General features: G+C 45.1%; 1 protein-coding gene across 5 annotated transcripts in view; it reads left to right on the forward strand.

Moving 5' to 3' along the window:
* LOC106606602 (septin-9) overlaps positions 1-23,217 on the forward strand; it is a 157,842-nt gene that overhangs the window by 51,778 nt on the left and 82,847 nt on the right. Inside the window, exon 1 of one of the 5 annotated variants that reach the window (XM_014202918.2) lies at positions 16,586-16,751. The exons of 3 other annotated variants lie outside the window; for them this stretch is intronic. In XM_014202918.2, the coding sequence (XP_014058393.1) occupies positions 16,697-16,751 (55 nt within the window). In that variant the 5' untranslated portion in view covers positions 16,586-16,696. Of the gene's footprint in view, positions 1-16,585; positions 16,752-17,003; positions 17,041-23,217 lie in introns of those variants that run through there. One more of the 5 variants, XM_014202920.2, reaches the window with a different exon arrangement.

The following is a 23,217-nucleotide window of genomic DNA, read 5'->3' on the forward strand; positions in this document are numbered from 1 at the left end:
TAGACTGGTCTGGTTCTATTCTGTACTGTAGGGAGTAGACTGGATCTGGTTCTATTCTGTACTGTAGGGAGTAGACTGGATCTGGTTCTATTCTGTACTGTAGGGAGTAGACTGGTCTGGTTCTATTCTGTACTGTAGGGAGTAGACTGGTCTAGTTCTATTCTGTACTGTAGGGAGTAGACAGGTCTGGTTCTATTCTGTACTGTAGGGAGTAGACTGGTCTGGTTCTATTCTGTACTGTAGGGAGTAGACTGGATCTGGTTCTATTCTGTACTGTAGGGAGTAGACTGGTCTGGTTCTATTCTGTACTGTAGGGAGTAGACTGGTCTGGTTCTATTCTGTACTGTAGGGAGTAGACTGGTCTGGTTCTATTCTGTACTGTAGGGAGTAGACTGGTCTGGTTCTATTCTGTACTGTAGGGAGTAGACTGGTCTGGTTCTATTCTGTACTGTAGGGAGTAGACTGGTCTGGTTCTATTCTGTACTGTAGGGAGTAGACTGGATCTGGTTCTATTCTGTACTGTAGGGAGTAGACTGGTCTGGTTCTATTCTGTACTGTAGGGAGTAGACTGGATCTGGTTCTATTCTGTACTGTAGGGAGTAGACTGGTCTGGTTCTATTCTGTATTGTAGGGAGTAGACAGGTCTGGTTCTATTCTGTACTGTAGGGAGTAGACTGGTCTGGTTCTATTCTGTACTGTAGGGAGTAGACTGGTCTGGTTCTATTCTGTACTGTAGGGAGTAGACTGGTCTGGTTCTGTTCTGTACTGTAGGGAGTAGACTGGTCTGGTTCTATTCTGTACTGTAGGGAGTAGACTGGTCTGGTTCTGTTCTGTACTGTAGGGAGTAGACTGGATCTGGTTCTATTCTGTACTGTAGGGAGTAGACTGGTCTGGTTCTATTCTGTACTGTAGGGAGTAGACTGGTCTGGTTCTATTCTGTACTGTAGGGAGTAGACTGGTCTGGTTCTATTCTGTACTGTAGGGAGTAGACAGGTCTGGTTCTATTCTGTATTGTAGGGAGTAGACAGGTCTGGTTCTATTCTGTACTGTAGGGAGTAGACTGGATCTGGTTCTATTCTGTACTGTAGGGAGTAGACAGGTCTGGTTCTATTCTGTACTGTAGGGAGTAGACTGGTCTGGTTCTATTCTGTACTGTAGGGAGTAGACTGGATCTGGTTCTATTCTGTACTGTAGGGAGTAGACTGGATCTGGTTCTATTCTGACTGAACAGGTCTGGTTCTATTCTGTACTGTAGGGAGTAGACTGGTCTGGTTCTATTCTGTACTGTAGGGAGTAGACTGTATCTGGTTCTATTCTGTACTGTAGGGAGTAGACTGGTCTGGTTCTATTCTGTACTGTAGGGAGTAGACTGGATCTGGTTCTATTCTGTACTGTAGGGAGTAGACTGGATCTGGTTCTATTCTGTACTGTAGGGAGTAGACTGGTCTGGTTCTATTCTGCACTGTAGGGAGTAGACTGGTCTGGTTCTATTCTGTACTGTAGGGAGTAGACAGGTCTGGTTCTATTCTGTACTGTAGGGAGTAGACGGGATCTGGTTCTAGGGAGTAGACTGGATCTGGTTCTATTCTGTATTGTAGGGAGTAGACTGGTCTGGTTCTATTCTGTACTGTAGGGAGTAGACTGGTCTGGTTCTATTCTGTACTGTAGGGAGTAGACTGGATCTGGTTCTATTCTGTACTGTAGGGAGTAGACTGGATCTGGTTCTATTCTGTACTGTAGGGAGTAGACTGGATCTGGTTCTATTCTGTACTGTAGGGAGTAGACTGGTCTGGTTCTAGGGAGTAGACTGGTCTGGTTCTATTCTGTACTGTAGGGAGTAGACTGGTCTGGTTCTATTCTGTACTGTAGGGAGTAGACTGGTCTGGTTCTATTCTGTACTGTAGGGAGTAGACTGGTCTGGTTCTATTCTGTACTGTAGGGAGTAGACTGGTCTGGTTCTATTCTGTACTGTAGGGAGTAGACTGGATCTGGTTCTATTCTGTACTGTAGGGAGTAGACTGGTCTGGTTCTATTCTGTACTGTAGGGAGTAGACTGGTCTGCTTCTATTCTGTACTGTAGGGAGTAGACTGGTCTGGTTCTATTCTGTACTGTAGGGAGTAGACAGGTCTGGTTCTATTCTGTACTGTAGGGAGTAGACTGGTCTGGTTCTGTTCTGTACTGTAGGGAGTAGACTGGTCTGGTTCTATTCTGTACTGTAGGGAGTAGACTGGTCTGGTTCTATTCTGTACTGTAGGGAGTAGACTGGTCTGGTTCTATTCTGTACTGTAGGGAGTAGACTGTTCTGGTTCTATTCTGTACTGTAGGGAGTAGACTGGTCTGGTTCTATTCTGTACTGTAGGGAGTAGACTGGTCTGGTTCTATTCTGTACTGTAGGGAGTAGACTGGATCTGGTTCTATTCTGTACTGTAGGGAGTAGACGGGATCTGGTTCTATTCTGTACTGTAGGGAGTAGACAGGTCTGGTTCTATTCTGTACTGTAGGGAGTAGACTGGTCTGGTTCTATTCTGTACTGTAGGGAGTAGACTGGATCTGGTTCTATTCTGTACTGTAGGGAGTAGACTGGTCTGGTTCTATTCTGTACTGTAGGGAGTAGACAGGTCTGGTTCTATTCTGTACTGTAGGGAGTAGACAGGTCTGGTTCTATTCTGTACTGTAGGGAGTAGACTGGTCTGGTTCTATTCTGTACTGTAGGGAGTAGACTGGATCTGGTTCTATTCTGTACTGTAGGGAGTAGACTGGTCTGGTTCTATTCTGTACTGTAGGGAGTAGACAGGTCTGGTTCTATTCTGTACTGTAGGGAGTAGACAGGTCTGGTTCTATTCTGTACTGTAGGGAGTAGACTGGTCTGGTTCTATTCTGTACTGTAGGGAGTAGACTGGATCTGGTTCTATTCTGTACTGTAGGGAGTAGACGGGTCTGGTTCTGTTTCTAAAAGCTGCTGATGCCATTAGTCATAGTAATGCTGGGCTACGACTCACAAGCTCACTACAGGAGGAACTCTCACCCCTATTCTTTTCCTATCAAAACCATGTTTTGGATTTCCTCTCTCTCTCTTTCTCTCTTTTATGTATATATATCTTGCTCTCTCTCTCTCTTTCAATTACATTCAAATGGCTTTATTGACATGGGAACCATGTGTTTACATTGTGGTAGAGAACTGGCACACCTATGTCTTCCTCTTCCTCCCCCCCATTATCCCTCCCCCTCTCTGCAGCAGCAGCCTCAGACAGGTACTGTACACCTGATTAATATGGGTTGTCATGTAAACACAGCGCTGTAGCACCACAGTAACCAACGAGTGGAGTCCAGAGTACATACACAGCGTTGTGTGTGAGGTGTGATCAGACGGAGAGAGACGGAGAGAGAAAGAGAGACAGAGAGAGAGACAGAGAGAAACAGAGAGAGACGGGGAGAGAAAGAGAGAGACAGAGAGAAAGAGAGAGACAGAGAGAGAGAAATAAAAATATTTATGTTTATTTATTTTCCCTTTCTTACTTTAACTATTTGCACATCATTACAATACTGTATATATATACATAATATGACATTTGAAATGTCTTTATTATTTTGTAAGTGTAATGTTTACTGTACATTTGTTTATTATCTATTTCACTTGCTTTGGCAACATACGTTTCAGAGACAGAGAGAGAGAGAGAGAGAGAGACTAGTATGGCTTGACTTTTGTTACTGTTCTAAACTGTCTATAACATTATAACACCAACTGACTGTCTATAACATTAACACCAACTGACTGTCTATAACATTATAACATTAACACCAACTGGCTGTCTATAACATTAACACCAACTGACTGTCTATAACATTATAACATTAACACCAACTGGCTATCTATAACATTAACACCAAATGACTGTCTATAACATGATAACATTAACATCAACTGACTGTCTATAACATAATAACATTAACACCAACTGACTGTCTATAACATTATAACATTAACACCAACTGACTGTCTATAACATTAACACCAACTGTCTGTCTATAACATTATAACATTAACACCAACTGACTGTCTATAACATTATAACATTAACACCAACTGTCTGTCTATAACATTATAACATTAACACTAACTGACTGTCTATGACATTAACACCAACTGACTGTCTATAACATTATAACATTAACACCAACTGACTGTCTATAACATTAACACCAACTGTCTGTCTATAACATTATAACATTAACACCAACTGTCTGTCTATAACATTATAACATTAACACCAAATGACTGTCTATAACATGATAACATTAACACCAACTGACTGTCTATAACATTAACACCAACTGACTGTCTATAACATTATAACATTAACACCAACTGACTGTCTATAACATTAACACCAACTGTCTGTCTATAACATCATAACATTAACACCAACTGACTGTCTATAACATTAACACCAACTGACTGTCTATAACATTATAACATTAACACCAACTGACTGTCTATAACATCAACACCAACTGTCTGTCTATAACATTATAACATTAACACCAACTGACTGTCTATAACATTATAACATTAACATCAACTGACTGTCTATAACATTGTAACATTAACACCAACTGACTGTCTATAACATTAACACCAACTGACTGTCTATAACATTATAACATTAACACCAACTGACTGTCTATAACATCAACACCAACTGTCTGTCAACAACATTATAACATTAACACCAACTGACTGTCTATAACATTATAACATTAACACCAACTGACTGTCTATATAACATTAACACCAACTGACTGTCTATAACATTAACACCAACTGACTGTCTATAACATTATAACATTAACACCAACTGACTGTCTATAACATTAACACCAACTGTCTGTCAACAACATTATAACATTAACACCAACTGACTGTCTATAACATTAACACCAACTGACTGTCTATAACATTAACACCAACTGACTGTCTATAACATTAACACCAACTGACTGTCTATAACATTATAACATTAACACCAACTGACTGTCTATAACATTATAACATTAACACCAACTGACTGTCTATAACATTAACACCAACTGTCTGTCTATAACATTATAACATTAACACCAACTGACTGTCTATAACATTATAACATTAACACCAACTGACTGTCTATAGCATTATAACATTAACACCAACTGGCTGTCTATAACATTAACACCAAATGACTGTCTATAACATGATAACATTAACACCAACTGTCTGTCTATAACATTATAACATTAACACCAAATGACTGTCTATAACATTATAACATTAACACCAACTGACTGTCTATAACATTATAACATTAACACCAACTGTCTGTCTATAACATCATAACATTAACACCAACTGACTGTCTATAACATTAACACCAACTGTCTGTCTATAACATTATAACATTAACACCAACTGTCTGTCTATAACATTATAACATTAACACCAACTGGCTGTCTATAACATTATAACATTAACACTTACTGACTGTCTATAACATTATAACATTAACACCAACTGACTGTCTATAACATTAACACCAACTGACTGTCTATAACATGATAACATTAACACCAACTGACTGTCTATAACATTAACACCAACTGTCTGTCTATAACATTATAACATTAACACCAACTGACTGTCTATAACATTAACACCAACTGTCTGTCTATAACATTATAACATTAACACCAACTGTCTGTCTATAACATTGAAACATTAACACCAACTGACTGTCTATAACATTAACACCAACTGACTGTCTATAACATTAACACCAACTGTCTGTCTATAACATTATAACATTAACACCAACTGACTGTCTATAACATTAACACCAACTGACTGTCTATAACATTATAACATTAACACCAACTGACTGTCTATAACATTAACACCAACTGACTGTCTATAACATTGTAACATTAACACCAACTGTCTGTCAATAACATTAACACCAACTGACTGTCTATACCATTATAACATTAACACCAACTGACTGTCTATAACATTATAACATTAACACCAACTGACTGTCTATAACATTAACACTACCTGACTGTCTATAACATTATAACATTAACACCAACTGACTGTCTATAACATTAACACCAACTGTATGTCTATAACATTATAATATTAACACCAACTGACTGTCTATAACATTAACACCAACTGTCTGTCTATAACATTATAACATTAACACCAACTGACTGTCTATAACATTATAACATTAACACCAACTGGCTGTCTATAACATTAACACCAAATGACTGTCTATAACATGATAACATTAACACCAACTGTCTGTCTATAACATTATAACATTAACACCAAATGACTGTCTATAACATTATAACATTAACACCAACTGACTGTCTATAACATTAACACCAACTGTCTGTCTATAACATTATAACATTAACACCAACTGTCTGTCTATAACATTATAACATTAACACTAACTGGCTGTCTATAACATTATAACATGAACACCAACCGACTGTCTATAACATTATAACATTAACACCAACTGACTGTCTATAACATTAACACCAACTGGCTGTCTATAACATTAACACCAACTGACTGTCTATAACATTATAACATTAACACCAACTGACTGTCTATACCATTAACACCAACTGACTGTCTATAACATTATAACATTAACACCAACTGACTGTCTGTAACATTAACACCAACTGACTGTCTATAACATTAACACCAACTGACTGTCTATAACATTAACACCAACCGACTGTCTATAACATTATAACATTAACACCAACTGACTGTCTATAACATTAACACCAACTGTCTGTCTATAACATTATAACATTAACACCAACTGTCTGTCTATAACATTATAACATTAACACCAACTGACTGTCTATAACATTAACACCAACTGACTGTCTATGACATTATAACATTAACACCAACTGACTGTCTATAACATTATAACATTAACACCAACTGTCTGTCTATAACATTATAACATTAACACCAACTGACTCTCTATAACATTAACACCAACTGACTGTCTATAACATTAACACCAACTGTCTGTCTATAACATTATAACATTAACACCAACTGACTGTCTATAACATTAACACCAACTGACTGTCTATAACATTATAACATTAACATCAACTGACTGTCGATAACATTATAACATTAACACCAACTGACTGTCTATAACATTAACACCAACTGACTGTCTATAACATTATAACATTAACACCAGGTCAGTGGGTTAGAGGGAGGGTTGGGATGGTCAGGTCAGTGGGTTAGAGGGAGGTCGTGGGGAGGGAGTTTGGGGTGGGATGGTCAGGTCAGTGGGTTAGAGGGAGGGTTGGGGTGGTCAGGTCAGTGGGTTAGAGGGAGGGTTGGGGTGGTCAGGTCAGTGGGTTAGAGGGAGGGTTGGGGTGGGATGGTCAGGTCAGTGGGTTAGAGGGAGGGTTGGGATGGTCAGGTCAGTGGGTTAGAGGGAGGGTTGGGGTGGGATGGTCAGGTCAGTGGGTTAGAGGGAGGGTTGGGGTGGGATGGTCGGGTCAGTGGGTTAGAGGGAGGGTTGGGGTGGTCAGGTCAGTGGGTTAGAGGGAGGGTTGGGATGGTCAGGTCAGTGGGTTAGAGAGAGGGTTGGGGTGGTCAGGTCAGTGGGTTAGAGGGAGGGTTGGGGTGGTCAGGTCAGTGGGTTAGAGGGAGGGTTGGGATGGTCAGGTCAGTGGGTTAGAGGGAGGGTTGGGGTGGTCAGGTCAGTGGGTTAGAGGGAGGGTTGGGATGGTCAGGTCAGTGGGTTAGAGGGAGGGTTGGGGTGGTCAGGTCAGTGGGTTAGAGGGAGGGTTGGGATGGTCAGGTCAGAGGGTTAGAGGGAGGGTTGGGGTGGTCAGGTCAGAGGGTTAGAGGGAGGGTTGGGGTGGTCAGATCAGGTCAGAGGGTTAGAGGGAGGGTTGGGGTGGTCAGATCAGGTCAGTAGGTTAGAGGGAGGGTTGGGGTGGTCAGATCAGTGGGTTAGAGGGAGGGTTGGGATGGTCAGGTCAGTGGGTTAGAGGGAGGGTTGGGATGGTCAGGTCAGTGGGTTAGAAGGAGGGTTGGGGTGGGATGGTCAGGTCAGTGGGTTAGAGGGAGGGTTGGGGTGGTCAGGTCAGTGGGTTAGAGGGAGGGTTGGGATGGTCAGGTCAGTGGGTTAGAGGGAGGGTTGGGATGGTCAGGTCAGTGGGTTAGAAGGAGGGTTGGGGTGGGATGGTCAGGTCAGTGGGTTAGAGGGAGGGTTGGGGTGGTCAGGTCAGTGGGTTAGAGGGAGGGTTGGGATGGTCAGGTCAGTAGGTTAGAGGGAGGGTTGGGGTGGTCAGGTCAGTGGGTTAGAGGGAGGGTTGGGATGGTCAGGTCAGTGGGCTAGAGGGAGGGTTGGGATGGTCAGGTCAGTAGGTTAGAGGGAGGGTTGGGGTGGTCAGGTCAGTGGGTTAGAGGGAGGGTTGGGGTGGTCAGGTCAGTGGGTTAGAGGGAGGGTTGGGGTGGTCAGGTCAGTGGGTTAGAGGGAGGGTTGGGATGGTCAGGTCAGTGGGTTAGAGGGAGGGTTGGGGTGGTCAGATCAGAGGGTTAGAGGGAGGGTTGGGATGGTCAGGTCAGTGGGTTAGAGGGAGGGTTGGGATGGTCAGGTCAGTGGGTTAGAGGGAGGGTTGGGGTGGTCAGGTCAGTGGGTTAGAGGGAGGGTTGGGGTGGTCAGGTCAGTGGGTTAGAGGGAGGGTTGGGATGGTCAGGTCAGTGGGTTAGAGGGAGGGTTGGGATGGTCAGGTCAGTGGGTTAGAGGGAGGGTTGGGATGGTCAGGTCAGTGGGTTAGAGGGAGGGTTGGGGTGGGATGGTCAGGTCAGTGGGTTAGAGGGAGGGTTGGGGTGGTCAGGTCAGTGGGTTAGAGGGAGGGTTGGGATGGTCAGGTCAGTGGGTTAGAGGGAGGGTTGGGGTGGTCAGGTCAGTGGGTTAGAGGGAGGGTTGCGGTGGTCATGTCAGTGGGTTAGAGGGAGGGTTGGGGTGGGATGGTCAGGTCAGTGGGTTAGAGGGAGGGTTGGGGTGGGATGGTCAGGTCAGTGGGTTAGAGGGAGGGTTGGGATGGTCAGGTCAGTGGGTTAGAGGGAGTGTTGGGGTGGGATGGTCAGGTCAGTGGGTTAGAGGGAGGGTTGGGGTGGGATGGTCAGGTCAGTGGGTTAGAGGGAGGGTTGGGGTGGTCAGGTCAGTGGGTTAGAGGGAGGGTTGGGGTGGTCAGGTCAGGTCAGTGGGTTAGAGGGAGGGTTGGGGTGGGATGGTCAGGTCAGTGGGTTAGAGGGAGGGTTGGGGTGGTCAGGTCAGTGGGTTAGAGGGAGGGTTGGGATGGTCAGGTCAGTGGGTTAGAGGGAGGATTGGGATGGTCAGGTCAGTGGGTTAGAGGGAGGGTTGGGGTGGTCAGGTCAGTGGGTTAGAGGAAGGGTTGGGATGGTCAGGTCAGTGGGTTAGAGGGAGGGTTGGGGTGGGATGGTCAGGTCAGTGGGTTAGAGGGAGGGTTGGGATGGTCAGGTCAGTGGGTTAGAGGGAGGGTTGGGGTGGGATGGTCAGTGGGTTAGAGGAAGGGTTGGGATGGTCAGGTCAGTGGGTTAGAGGGAGGGTTGGGGTGGTCAGGTCAGTGGGTTAGAGGGAGGGTTGGGGTGGTCAGATCAGAGGGTTAGAGGGAGGGTTGGGATGGTCAGGTCAGTGGGTTAGAGGGAGGGTTGGGATGGTCAGGTCAGTGGGTTAGAGGGAGGGTTGGGGTGGTCAGATCAGAGGGTTAGAGGGAGGGTTGGGATGGTCAGGTCAGTGGGTTAGAGGGAGGGTTGGGATGGTCAGGTCAGTGGGTTAGAGGGAGGGTTGGGGTGGTCAGATCAGAGGGTTAGAGGGAGGGTTGGGATGGTCAGGTCAGTGGGTTAGAGGGAGGGTTGGGGTGGTCAGGTCAGTGGGTTAGAGGGAGGGTTGGGATGGTCAGGTCAGTGGGTTAGAGGGAGGGTTGGGGTGGGATGGTCAGGTCAGTGGGTTAGAGGGAGGGTTGGGGTGGTCAGGTCAGTAGGTTAGAGGGAGGGTTGGGGTGGGATGGTCAGGTCAGTGGGTTAGAGGGAGGGTTGGGGTGGTCAGGTCAGTGGGTTAGAGGGAGGGTTGGGATGGTCAGGTCAGTGGGTTAGAGGGAGGGTTGGGGTGGGATGGTCAGGTCAGTGGGTTAGAGGGAGGGTTGGGATGGTCAGGTCAGTGGGTTAGAGGGAGGGTTGGGGTGGTCAGGTCATGGTCAGTACCCACTGGTACAGAGAGCTTAATAGACCTCAGCTGTGTCTGTGCTGGCCCTTAATGACTTGAGGGACCAGCGCCAGACTTTACAGTGTTTTCTGTCGCACTCCTGTGTGACATAGTTGGTAGTGTATGGTGCTTGCAAGGCCAAGGGTTGTGGGTTTGATTCCCGTGGGGGGCCACCCATATAAAAAATATATGCATGACTGTAAGAGGATAAAAGTGTCTGCAAAATGGTGTATGGTACTGTCATGACCTGCACAGGACACATAACCACACCAAATTATTTCTCCTTTAAATCCCATATGGGATTGTATATGTGTGGTTATGTTTGGCAGCACAACAACCATGATAGATATGTGATCCATATCATCCTGTTAGTAAAGACAGCCCTCTCTGTCAGCTGCTGCCTGCATGGGATGGGGACAGTGGGTATGATCCAGCCCCATGGTGGGCTTGGAGCATGTGTTAGGAGTTGTGGTGTGTGTATGTGTGTGTGTGTGTGTGTGCGCCAGGGAATGTGAGACATGTGGCAGAAGAGTAGGTGTGGAGGAGGGTGTGTCACAGCCAGAAGGTCTGCAGAGGGATTCTCCACATGTTTCCATGGCTATCTAGTTACACATCTCACTATTGGGCCACAACTTCTGTCACTGTTGGTGCAACAGCCCTTGTTTTATAGCTACAACACTGACATCTGGTGGATGAAGTGTCTCATTACCGATAGAGCTCTGTGTGTGTGTGTGTGTGTGTGTGTGTGTGTGTGTGTGTATATATATGTGTGTGTGTGTATATGTGTGTATCTCTGCAGGAGGAATGCTGCTGTTGTAACTTTGAGCCAGTTTGAGCCATTAACTACAGTGTTTATTGGTGTTGACAGGTTTCCACTGAGAACACAACACACTCAGAGATGATAGGCTATACTCCTATTCTGAAATACAGCTTAGTCTCACTGCTGGACAAGATTGTGCTTGTTAAATTCAACTCCATCTCTTTTCACTGGAAACAGGTTGTCAATATAGAAAGAAGAGGTTTTTGAATACTGAGGTCGTACTCACTCAGGATGTTACTAATCCAGAACAATGCATGCAACAGGAAGTAACTGACATATTCATTAGGATAGGATGAACTTTAATGGGGGAAATTGTCTCACGGTACTGCTGTATAGAAAATAGACACTGGTCATGACATACCCAACATAATACGTACATTGCACCCCTGTCATAAACATCGTACACTTCTCATATAGCCACATACATAATACATATTGCACATTCTGTCATTAGCGTACTAAGGTACATTTTTGCAGTATGTGTTATATTATAATTAGGTTTATTGAAATGTAAAAAAAAATAAAAAATTGCCTGACTGTAAAGTTTTAGCGGTACCTTCTATCTTCCTATCATCTATAGTAATTGATCATTCTTTCTTTGACTCTTTGCCACAAGAAACACACACACACTAACACACTCCCGCTCTGACAGAGAGGATGTACCCTCACACATACAGACACACACACACACACACACACACACACACACACACACACACACACACACACACACACACAGAGAGAGAGAGAGAGCAAGTTCACATGGTCCTTAAATCGTTACCCAAGTTATTTACTGATGTCTGTCCCTAGACATATCTGAAGATCTCTTCCACTGACCATAGTGGTGCTGGAACAGGCTCGACCATAGTGGTGCTGGAACAGGCTCGACCATAGTGGTGCTGGAACAGGCTCGACCATAGTGGTGCTGGAACAGGCTCGACCATAGTGGTGCTGGAACAGGCTCGACCATAGTGGTGCTGGAACAGGCTCGACCATATTGGTGCTGGAACAGGCTCGACCATAGTGGTGCTGGAACAGGCTCGACCATAGTGGTGCTGGAACAGGCTCGACCATATTGGTGCTGGAACAGGCTCGACCATAGTGGTGCTGGAACAGGCTCGACCATAGTGGTGCTGGAACAGGCTCGACCATAGTGGTGCTGGAACAGGCTCGACCATAGTGGTGCTGGAACAGGCTCGACCATAGTGGTGCTGAACAGGCTCGACCATAGTGGTGCTGAACAGGCTCGACCACAGTGGTGCTGGAACAGGCTCGACCACAGTGGTGCTGGAACAGGCTCGACCACAGTGGTGCTGAACAGGCTCGACCACAATGGTGCTGGACAGGCTCGACCATAGTGGTGCTGGAACAGGCTCGACCACAGTGGTGCTGGAACAGGCTCGACCATAGTGGTGCTGAACAGGCTCGACCACAGTGGTGCTGGAACAGGCTCGACCACAGTGGTGCTGGAACAGGCTCGACCACAGTGGTGCTGAACAGGCTCGACCACAATGGTGCTGGACAGGCTCGACCACAGTGGTGCTGGAACAGGCTCGACCACAGTGGTGCTGGAACAGGCTCGACCACAGTGGTGCTGGAACAGGCTCGACCATAGTGGTGCTGGAACAGGCTCGACCATAGTGGTGCTGAACATGCTCAACCATAGTGGTGCTGGAACAGGCTCGACCATAGTGGTGCTGGAACAGGCTCGACCATAGTGGTGCTGAACATACTCGACCATAGTGGTGCTGGAAAAGGCTCGACCATAGTGGTGCTAAACAGGCTCAAACCATAGTGGTGCTGAACATGCTCGACCATAGTGGTGCTGGAACAGGCTCGACCATAGTGGTGCTGAACAGGCTCGACCATAGTGGTGCTGAACAGGCTCGACCATAGTGGTGCTGGAACAGGCTCAACCAAAGTGGTGCTGGATCAGGCTTGACCATATTTGTCCTGGTCAGTTTGGCCCGTACACTCTATCAGAAAGTATTCACACCCCTTGACTTTTTACACATTTTGTTGTTACATATATAAATATTAATAAAAAATGAAAGCTGAAATGTCTTGAGTCAATAAGTATTCAACCCCTTTGTTATGGCAAGCCTAAATAAGTTCAGGATTACAAATGTACTTAACAAGTCACATAATAAGTTGCATGGACTCACTCTGTGTTCCATAATAGTGTTTAATATGATTTTTGAATGACTACCTCATCTCTGTAACCCACACATACAATTACAATTATCTGTAAGGTCCCTCAGTTGAGCAGTGAATTTCAAACACAGATTCAACCATAAAGACCTGGGAGGTTTTCCAATGCATCGCAAAGAAGGGCACCTATTGGTAGATGGGTGAATATCCCTTTGAGCATGGTGAAGTTATTAATTACACTTTGAATAGTGTATCAATACACTCAGTCACTACAAAGATATGGGCGTCCTCAGTTGCTGGAGAAGAAGGAAACCGCTCAGGGATTTCATCATGAGGCAAATGGTGACTTTAAAATAGTTTTAGAGTTTAATGGCTGTGATAAGAGAAAACTGAGGATGCATCAACAACATTGCCGTTACTCCACAATACTAACCTAAATGAAAGAGTGAAAAGAAAGAAGCCTGTATAGAATAAAAATATTCCAAAATATACATGCTGTTTGCAACAAGGCACTAAAAGTAACACTGCAAAAAATGTTTTATGTTTGGTGCAAATCCAATACAACACATTACTGAGTACCACTCTCCATATTGCATGCATAGTGGTTGCTGCATCATGTTATGGGTATGATACGGGGAGTTTTTCAGGATAAAAAAATAAATGTAATAGAACTAAGCACAGGCAAAATCCTAGAGGAAAACTTGGTTCAGTCTGCTTTGCACCAGACACTGGGAGATTAATTTACCTTTCAGCAGGACAATAACCTAAAACACAAGGCCCAGTGTCTACACTGGAGTTGCTTACCAAGACAGGGAGTGGCCGAGTTGCACGTTTGACTTAAATCTGCTTGAAAATATATGGCAAAACCTGAAAACGGTTGTCTAGCAATGATCAACAACAAATTTGACAGAGTTTGAAGAATTTTATAAAGAATAATGGACAAATGTTGCACAATCCAGGTGTGGAATAAGTGATAATGCCGGAGAAGCCGGTGTTTGGTTGGATGTATTGGGTCTGCAAACCGTACCAATATCTCCTCCAAACTCTGGCTTCTAGGGCATTATCACTTTTATACAACAGGTTAGCAACATATTCAAATAATGATTGACATATTTTCATTAAAATTGTTATTTTGATGAATGTATTCATACTATTTCATCGTTCCACAGGATATAGTCCCGAAACAAATCTTGGGTTGCTACCCAAACCGGTTGGTCGTTCGTTCTATTGGTTTGGTTACCAGGGACGCGACCCAGTCATTCAGTCTTTTTGTTCTGTATTTATGGACACGACCCAGTCGTTCGTTCTAAATGTTCCATTGCCATTCTGGCTGCAACATTCTTTTACCTTGCTTGCTAGCTACCGAACTATGGCTAACTTACAGTCACGTCAAAAAGTGCAAATAATAACAACAGTAGCTGCATTTGTTTAAGCTGTTTTCTAGTGACATGTATTTGGATACATCCATAACAATGAGCTAATGAGGCACGATTTCACCTGGCATAGAAAATGTGCTCTCTCGTTAGGACACTGTTGTTTAGAGGAGCTAGCCAACAACACAGCTAACACAATCACTTCAAACTGAAGCTGGAGAGACTACAAACTAGCTGCACTTAGTTTCGTTTTACCTTTTTTCAACTGACATTTCTTTGTATATATCCATAAAAATGATGCCAGCTGATTCATGATTTCGTTTGGCTGAGGACGATGCCTGTCTCTCTCTCTCGTCCCGACTCCCGACCCCTACATGTTCATTACTATGGGACAGTTGGAGTTCGAATTTGAATATTGAAACAATGTTGCAAATGTCGGAGAAACAGACAGTAAAGTTTATACAAATCTCCGCTGTTGAAAAGTAAACTAGATGCTTTTTATAGTGGAGATCAAATGCATAACTTCCCTGCCTGGGCTGGTGAGACAGTGGATTGCGCAGTCAGATGGAACAGAGTAAATAGGCATTTTAATGTCATAGATTTTGCCGGTGGTACTTGTGGAATAGACACCGGCTGGAATGCGCTTTTAACCAATCAGCATTCAGGATTAGACCCACCCGTTGTATAAAAGCTCTCAGAGATTTACCCAGAAAGACTCACAGCTGTAATTGCTTCCAAATGTGATTTCAACATGTATTGACTCAGGGGGTTGAATACTTACAGTATTTAATCAAGATATATTAGTGTTTTATTTTTAACACGTTTTTTACAAATGTTGGAATTTTCTTCCACTTTGACATTACGGAGCATTTTGTTTAGATTGTTGACAAAAATGACAATTACATCCATTTTAATCCTACTTTGTAACATGACAAAATGTGAAAAATTTGAGGGGTGTGAATACTTTCTGAAGGCACTGTATATTTCCATCAACTGTTTTTATTTTCCTCACAGCATTGCATACAGAGAATCTGTATTGCTTCAAAGTTGTGTTCCTTGCTTCAAAGTTATGTATATTTACAGTTAGTGTATACTTGTGGAAGATAAAACAGGTGAGTCTACCCATGGGTGTGTGCACACGTGTGAGTGATCGTCTTTGATCGTGGGTGTGTGCACACGTGTGAGTGATCGTCTTTGCTCGTGGGTGTGTGCACACGTGTGAGTGATCGTCTTTGCTCATGGGTGTGTGCACACGTGTGAGTGATCGTCTTTGCTCGTAGGTGTGTGCACACGTGTGAGTAATCGTCTTTGCTCATGGGTGTGTGCACACGTGTGAGTGATCGTCTTTGCTCGTGGGTGTGTGCACACGTGTGAGTGATCGTCTTTGCTCATGGGTGTGTGCACACGTGTGAGTGATCGTCTTTGCTCGTGGGTGTGTGCACACGTGTGAGTGATCGTCTTTGCTCGTGGGTGTGTGCACACGTGTGAGTGATCGTCTTTGCTCATGGGTGTGTGCACATGTGACTGGTGAATGTGCATGTCTTCTAATGTGTGTGAGTGTGTGTCTGTATGAAGAGTGGTTGTGATACATCTTCACTAGCAGGAATAACACAGGACTAAATACAGGCAGAGACCACTGGAAGAAAAGCAAGAGAGAGGGAAAGGGAAGGAGTAGGGAGGGAAGGAAGGAAGGAGGGAGGAAGAAAGAAAGAGAGAGCGAGAGAGAACTGGAGAGAGTGAGAGAAAGGGCGTGGGGGGTTGTCATCGCTCTCTCATTCCAAGCTCTGCAGCAACAACAGCAGCTCTGAAAGTGGAAGAGGGAGGAAGAGGACGAGAAGAGAGGGAATAAAAAAAGTTGGTGCTTTAAAAGAGGGAATCTTGGATCAGTGAACTGCTTGCTACCTCTGTCTGCCCGCCCCCCCTCCCCGCATGGGCTCCTAATTTGGGATTAGTTTAAAGCGGGAGACAGCGTCTGGGAGACTTTGCCTTGCTTGGGAATAAGGGATTCAACCACAAAATGTCTGATTCCGCTGTCAATGCTCACTTGGAAGGAATCCTATCAGACTTTGAAGGTTAGTCTTCTCTTCTGGACTCTTCTTCTCCTCTTTTTCTGTCTTTCTGTCTTTTCTTTACTGCTCAGTCCTGCCATGCGGACACATCATATCCAAACTTTGTATTATATATTTTTCTTTGAGAGTTCTATATGTTAAATGTGGGTATTGAAATGGAACATTACATTTGGAATTCTGCCTTTTCAACTTTTCAACTGCTTCTTCAGGTCAACTATTCTCTCTTTCTCTCTCTTTCTGTAGCTGCTGTGAGCTGCGTGTGTGTCAGCCATGGAGGTCATGTGGGCATATGGTGTGTGAGAGAGTGTTCAGTTCAGAGCACAGTGTGCTATTGATTTAGCAGCTCTTTATAAGGCTCTCTTAAGGCACTGGACGACCGGCAGGGAAACTCAGAGAGAGAGAGAGAGAGAGAGAGAGAGAGAGAGAGAAAGAAACTTGACATTTTACTGCTCTTTATTGAGACATCCTCACTACAAAAACGCTAATCAAATCAAACTATTTGTAGAGCAAATTTCCTACAGGGGATACAGAGTAGTACCTCCAGTGAAACCTCCCTCCACCCCTAGCAAGAGAGAAGGAGAGGGAAAGAGAGAGATCCCTTTAAAAGAAACTCAGCAACTGACCACGGCTGTGAGAGTAACACCTGGCTCTCTTCTCCCTCCCCCATCCCACCACCACCGTCCCCACCTCTCTCTTTCCCTACATCCCTCCCTCCTTTTTAGGGGCTTTCTTCCCCTTTTCATCTCTCTGCCCCTGGCACAGATTTCCTCTGTCATCCCTCTCCTCCATCTCCTTCTCTTCCTCTCTCAGCACCTCGTCCATCCTCTGTACGTCTCCCCAGCCGTGGGCTTTACTGACAGGCTGACACCTCTCCCATGTCCGTGTCTGCCTGCGTACTTCACAAGCACATGCCCGTTAGGCACGCATCCACACTTGTCCAGAGCCGATCCCTGTCAACACCAGGTATCTAGTGGTATGTGCTGTGTGCTCACTGCTCACTCCCTGTAACTGCCTGCTGCAACCAGTGGCATACTGATTTCAGTTTCTGAAGAAAGACTGAACACAAACAATAGTTGAGATGAAGGAAAGGAATACAGGAAGAGGAGAAGAAATTATGAGGAAAGTGAAGAAAAGCTGTCAGATGCTGACTGGAATGCTGCCAAAGTGATTGTATAAGTCTGTGTTAAAAACATTTTTCTTTCGGTTGTTGTCAAAGCTAATGGGCTACTACTGTCTTTCATTTCCAGTAGTGTTGGATGCCTCCTGATTTGGGAATGCTGAATATATGACTGTGTCCCAATGTTTTGTGTCACATCTCAATTATGCAGAACGTGTGTGTGTGTGTGTGTGTGTGTGTGTGTGTGTGCTTCACTCTCCGATGTCTGTGATGTGATAAGCACAAAGGAGAGATAGAAAGAGAGGTGTCACTACTGTATGAGGTTAAATGTGTCACTCTTCCATACGGTCATCCTAACTCAGGGGTCTCCAACCCTGTTCCTGGAAAGCTATCCTCCTGTAGGTTTTCGCTCCAACCCCAGTTGTAACTAAACTGGTTCAGTTTGTCAACCAGCTAATTAGTAGAATCAGATATGCTAGATTAGGGTTGGAGTGAAAACCTAAAGGATGGTAACTATCTGATGCTGGGGTAGTAGGAGACTCAGAGGACAGGGTATTGTGGTAGTAAGAGCCTCAGAGGACAGGGTACTGTGGTAGTAGGAGACTCAGAGGACAGGGTGCTGTGGTAGTAGGAGACTCAGAGGATAGGGTGCTGTGGTAGTAGGAGACTCAGAGGACAGGGTGCTGTGGTAGTAGGAGCCTCAGAGGACAGGGTACTGTGGTAGTAGGAGACTCAGAGGACAGGGTGCTGTGGTAGTAGGAGCCTCAGAGGATAGGGTGCTGTGGTAGTAGGAGACTCAGATGACAGGGTACTGTGGTAGTAGGAGACTCAGAGGACATGGTGCTGTGGTAGTAGGAGACTCAGAGGACAGGGTACTGTGGTAGTAGGAGACTCAGAGGATAGGGTGCTGTGGTAGTAGGAGACTCAGAGGACAGGGTGCTGTGGTAGTAGGAGACTCAGAGGACAGGGTACTGTGGTAGTAGGAGACTCAGAGGATAGGGTGCTGTGGTAGTAGGAGACTCAGAGGACAGGGTGCTGTGGTAGTAGGAGACTCAGAGGACAGGGTGCTGTGGTAGTAGGAGACTCAGAGGACAGGGTACTGTGGTAGTAGGAGACTCAGAGGACAGGGTGCTGTGGTAGTAGGAGCCTCAGAGGACAGGATGCTGTGGTAGTAGGAGACTCAGAGGACAGGGTGCTGTGGTAGTAGGAGACTCAGAGGACAGGGTGCTGTGGTAGTAGGATAGTCAGAGGACAGGGTGCTGTGGTAGTAGGAGACTCAGAGGACAGGGTACTGTGGTAGTAGGAGACTCAGAGGACAGGGTGCTGTGGTAGTAGGAGACTCAGAGGACAGGGTGCTGTGGTAGTAGGATACTCAGAGGACAGGGTGCTGTGGTAGTAGGAGACTCAGAGGACAGGGTGCTCCCACAGCCTGGTGATGACCTCAGACATGACCTCAGCTATGACCTCATCCTGTCACAACCCTGGGTCTACTGACCAGGCCACTGAGGCCTTCAGCTGTTCTCAACTCAAACTAGTGTGTCCTGCTTTGTTTGATAAAAGCGGTCCGTAGTGACTCAGTTGGTAGACCATTGGTGGTGGGTTGGATTCCCACTGTGGCCACCCATACGAAAATGTTTGCATGCATGACTGTAAGTCGCTTTAGATTTAAATGTCTGCTAAGTGGCAGACATTGTGAATTAGAATGTATTCTACTTATTTATTTTATTTATTTCACCTTTATTTAACCAGGTAGGCCAGTTGAGAACAAGCTCTCATTTACAGCTGCGACCTGGCCAAGATAAAGCAAAGCAGTGCGACACAGACAACAACACAGAGTTACACATGGAATAAGCAAACATACAGTCAATAATACAGTAGAAAAGTCTATATACATTGTGTGCAAATGAGGTAGGATAAGAGAGGTAACGCAATAAATAGGCCATGGTGGCGAAGTAATTACAATATAGCAATTAAACACTGGAATGGTAGAATGTGCAGAAGATGAACGTGCAAGTAGAGATACAGGGGTGCAAAGGAGCAAGATAAATAAATACATTATGAGGATGAGGTAGATTGGATGGGCTATTTACAGATGGGCTATGTACAGGTGCAGTGATCTGTGAGCTGCTCTGACAGCTGGTGCTTAAAGCTAGTGAGGGAGATATGAGTCTCCAGCTTTAGTGATTTTGCAGTTCGTTCCAGTCATTGGCAGCAGAGAACTAGAAGGAGAGGTGGCCAAAGGAGGAATTGGCTTTGGGGGTGACCAGTGAGATATACATGCTTGAGCACGTGCTACGGGTGGGTGCTGCTATGGTGACCAGTGAGCTGAGATAAGGCGGGGCTTTACCTAGCAGAGACTTGTAGATGACCTGGAGCCAGTGGGTTTGGCGACGAGTATGAAGCGAGGGCCAGCCAACGTCTGAATATGTGAGTTTGTGCTCTATTGAAGGGGTTCTTAGGTTGATCTTATGCTCTGATGTCCTGTAGTACTGCTGCTGAAGATGGCAGCCACCTCAGGAGAACAGCAATGATTTAGGAATAGTCTTCGTAAACAAACTACAGTTCAACTTTAATGTAGGTCCCACTTTGCCTGGCTACCCATTTACATCACTCCAGCCAAACTGACCTTTCTTCTACACTATGAGTCTGGATTTGCTTCCTTCCACTACAATTTCTAGAATGCGAACACTTTCTGGACGTTCTGATTGGTCCCAGAAACCCGAGTGGTTGGGCCAGAGCCGGCCTACATGATGACGTTATTCACTTTGATACTCTGACTGGTTAGATTTGTTAGAGACGATCCAATCGGTGATGAATTTGATTTGTACATTTTGAAGTCACACAAACGACCTCTAGGCTGCCAGTTTCAGACTGAATGTATGTGGTGATCGATAGAGCAGAGGAATCCATGGAGGGTGAGCGGTCAGGCAAGGTCCCACTGCTCCAGAGCCGTGGAGTGAAGTAGTTCCCATCCACGCACACACACACACACACACACACACACACACACACACACACACACACACACACACACACTCTTTCTATCTTTTACATTCTCTCTCTTTCTTACTGTCTTTTACATTCTGAGGGCGTTTAGGCAGTGAGAGGAAATTCCAGAGAGAGAGAGCAGATTTCTGTGGTGGGTGAAATTGTTTGGGTAGACAGAGGAGGAGTGGATATCCACACACAGCCTGGCCTCTGTAACGGCCGTCGAAAGGAGAAGACCAAGGCGCAGCGTGGTGAGTGCTCATCATTAACTTTTAATAGAACACTTTCAACAAAACGAACGACAGCTAAACAGTTCTGTCAGGAACATGAACTAAACAGAAAGTAACCACCCACAAAACCCAAAGGAAAACAGGCTGCCTAAGTATGGCTCCCAATCAGAGACAACGATATACAGCTGTCCCTGATTGAGAACCATACCCGGCCAAAACAAAGAAATACAAAACATAGAAAAAAGGACATAGAATGCCCACCCTAGTCACACCCTGGCCTAACCAAAATAGAGAATAAAACCCTCTCTATGGCCAGGGCGTGACACTCTCTTCTCTTTACAGAGGAGGAGTGGATGTCCACACACAGCCTGGCCTCTCTTCTCTTTACAGAGGAGGAGTGGATATCCACACACAGCCTGGCATCTCTTCTCTTTACAGAGGAGTGGATATCCACACACAGCCTGGCATCTCTTCTCTTTACAGAGGAGGAGAGGATATCCACACAGCCTGGTCTCTCTTCTCTTTACAGAGGAGGAGTGGATATCCACACAGCTTGGCCTCTCTTCTCTTTACAGAGGAGGAGTGGATATCCACACAGCATGGCCTCTCTTCTTTTTACAGAGGAGGAGTGGATATCCACACAGCCTGATCTCTCTTCTCTTTACAGAGGAGGAGTGGATATCCACACAGCCTGGCCTCTCTTCTCTTTACAGAGAAGGAGTAGATATCCACACAGCCTGGTCTCTCTTCTCTTTACAGAGGAGGAGAGGATATCCACACAGCCTGGTCTCTCTTCTCTTTACAGAGGAGGAGTGGATGTCCACACAGCCTGGCCTCTCTTCTCTTTACAGAGGAGGTGTCACGTCCTGACCAGTAAAAGGGGTTATTTGTTATTGTAGTTTGGTCAGGGCGTGGCAGGGGGTGTTTGTTTTGTGTGTTTCGGTGTTTTTGGTTTATGTTCTATGTTATCTATTTCTATGTGTTTATTTAGTTTTCCTTTTCTATGTTGGGTTTTTGGCAATGACCTCCAATTAGAGGCAGCTGGTTGTCGTTGTCTCTAATAGGAGGCCATATTTAGTTGGGTTTGTTTTCTCTTGTGTTTTGTGGGTGGTTATTTCCTGTATAGTCTGTGCACGTTATGGGACTGTTTCGTCGTTTTGTTATTTTTTGTTTAAGTGTTCACGTTGCTTCAATAAATGAAGAAGATGAGCACTTTACCCGCTGCACCTTGGTCCAATCCTTACGATGCCTATGACAGGAGGAGTAGATATCCACACAGCCTGACCTCTTGTCACGTCCTGACCAGTAAAGGGGTTATTTGTTCTTATAGTTTGTTCAGGATGTGGCAGGGGGTATTTGTTTTATGTGGTTTAGGGTGTGTTTGTGTATGTGTTCATGTAGAGGGGGTATTTGGTTTATATGGTTCGGGGTGGTTGTGTATGTAGAGGGGTATTTGATATATTAGTCCAGGGTTTTGGTTATTGTTCTATGTTAGTTTATTTCTATGTTCAGTCTAGTCGTTTGTATTTCTATGTTTAGCTAATTGGTGTTGGGGCCTTCAGTTGGAGGCAGCTGTCTAGCGTTGCCTCTGATTGAAGGTACTATAAATAGGAATGTGTTTGTCATGGGATGGTGTGGGAGATTGTTTTTCTGTGTGCCTGACGAGACTGTCTAGTTCGTTTGTTTTTGTATACGTTGTATGTGTTTTTCCTTCTTCACTAATAAAAAGATGAGTATACATTTTCCTGCTGCGTTTTGGTCTACACCCTACGACACTCGTGACACCTCTCTTCTCTTTACAGAGGAGGAGTGGATATCCACACAGCCTGGCCTCTCTTCTCTTTACAGAGGAGGAGTGGATATCCACACAGCCTGGCCTCTCTTCTCTTTACAGAGGAGGAGAGGATATCCACACAGCCTGGCCTCTCTTCTCTTTACAGAGGAGGAGAGGATATCCACACAGCCTGGCATCTCTTCTCTTTACAGAGGAGGAGAGGAGCTTCAGTGCCTGCCCTGCTCTCAGCTTTAACCCTCTCCTCACTGCCAATGTAGTAGAAGTTGCCTTTAACCACTGATTCAGGGTTAGATATACTCTTATCTCCATTAAAGGTTCAGGTCAGTATTGGAGGTAAAA

The sequence above is a fragment of the Salmo salar genome, chromosome ssa03 (genome assembly GCF_905237065.1).
Source record: "Salmo salar chromosome ssa03, Ssal_v3.1, whole genome shotgun sequence".
Taxonomy (NCBI): Eukaryota; Metazoa; Chordata; class Actinopteri; order Salmoniformes; family Salmonidae; genus Salmo; species Salmo salar.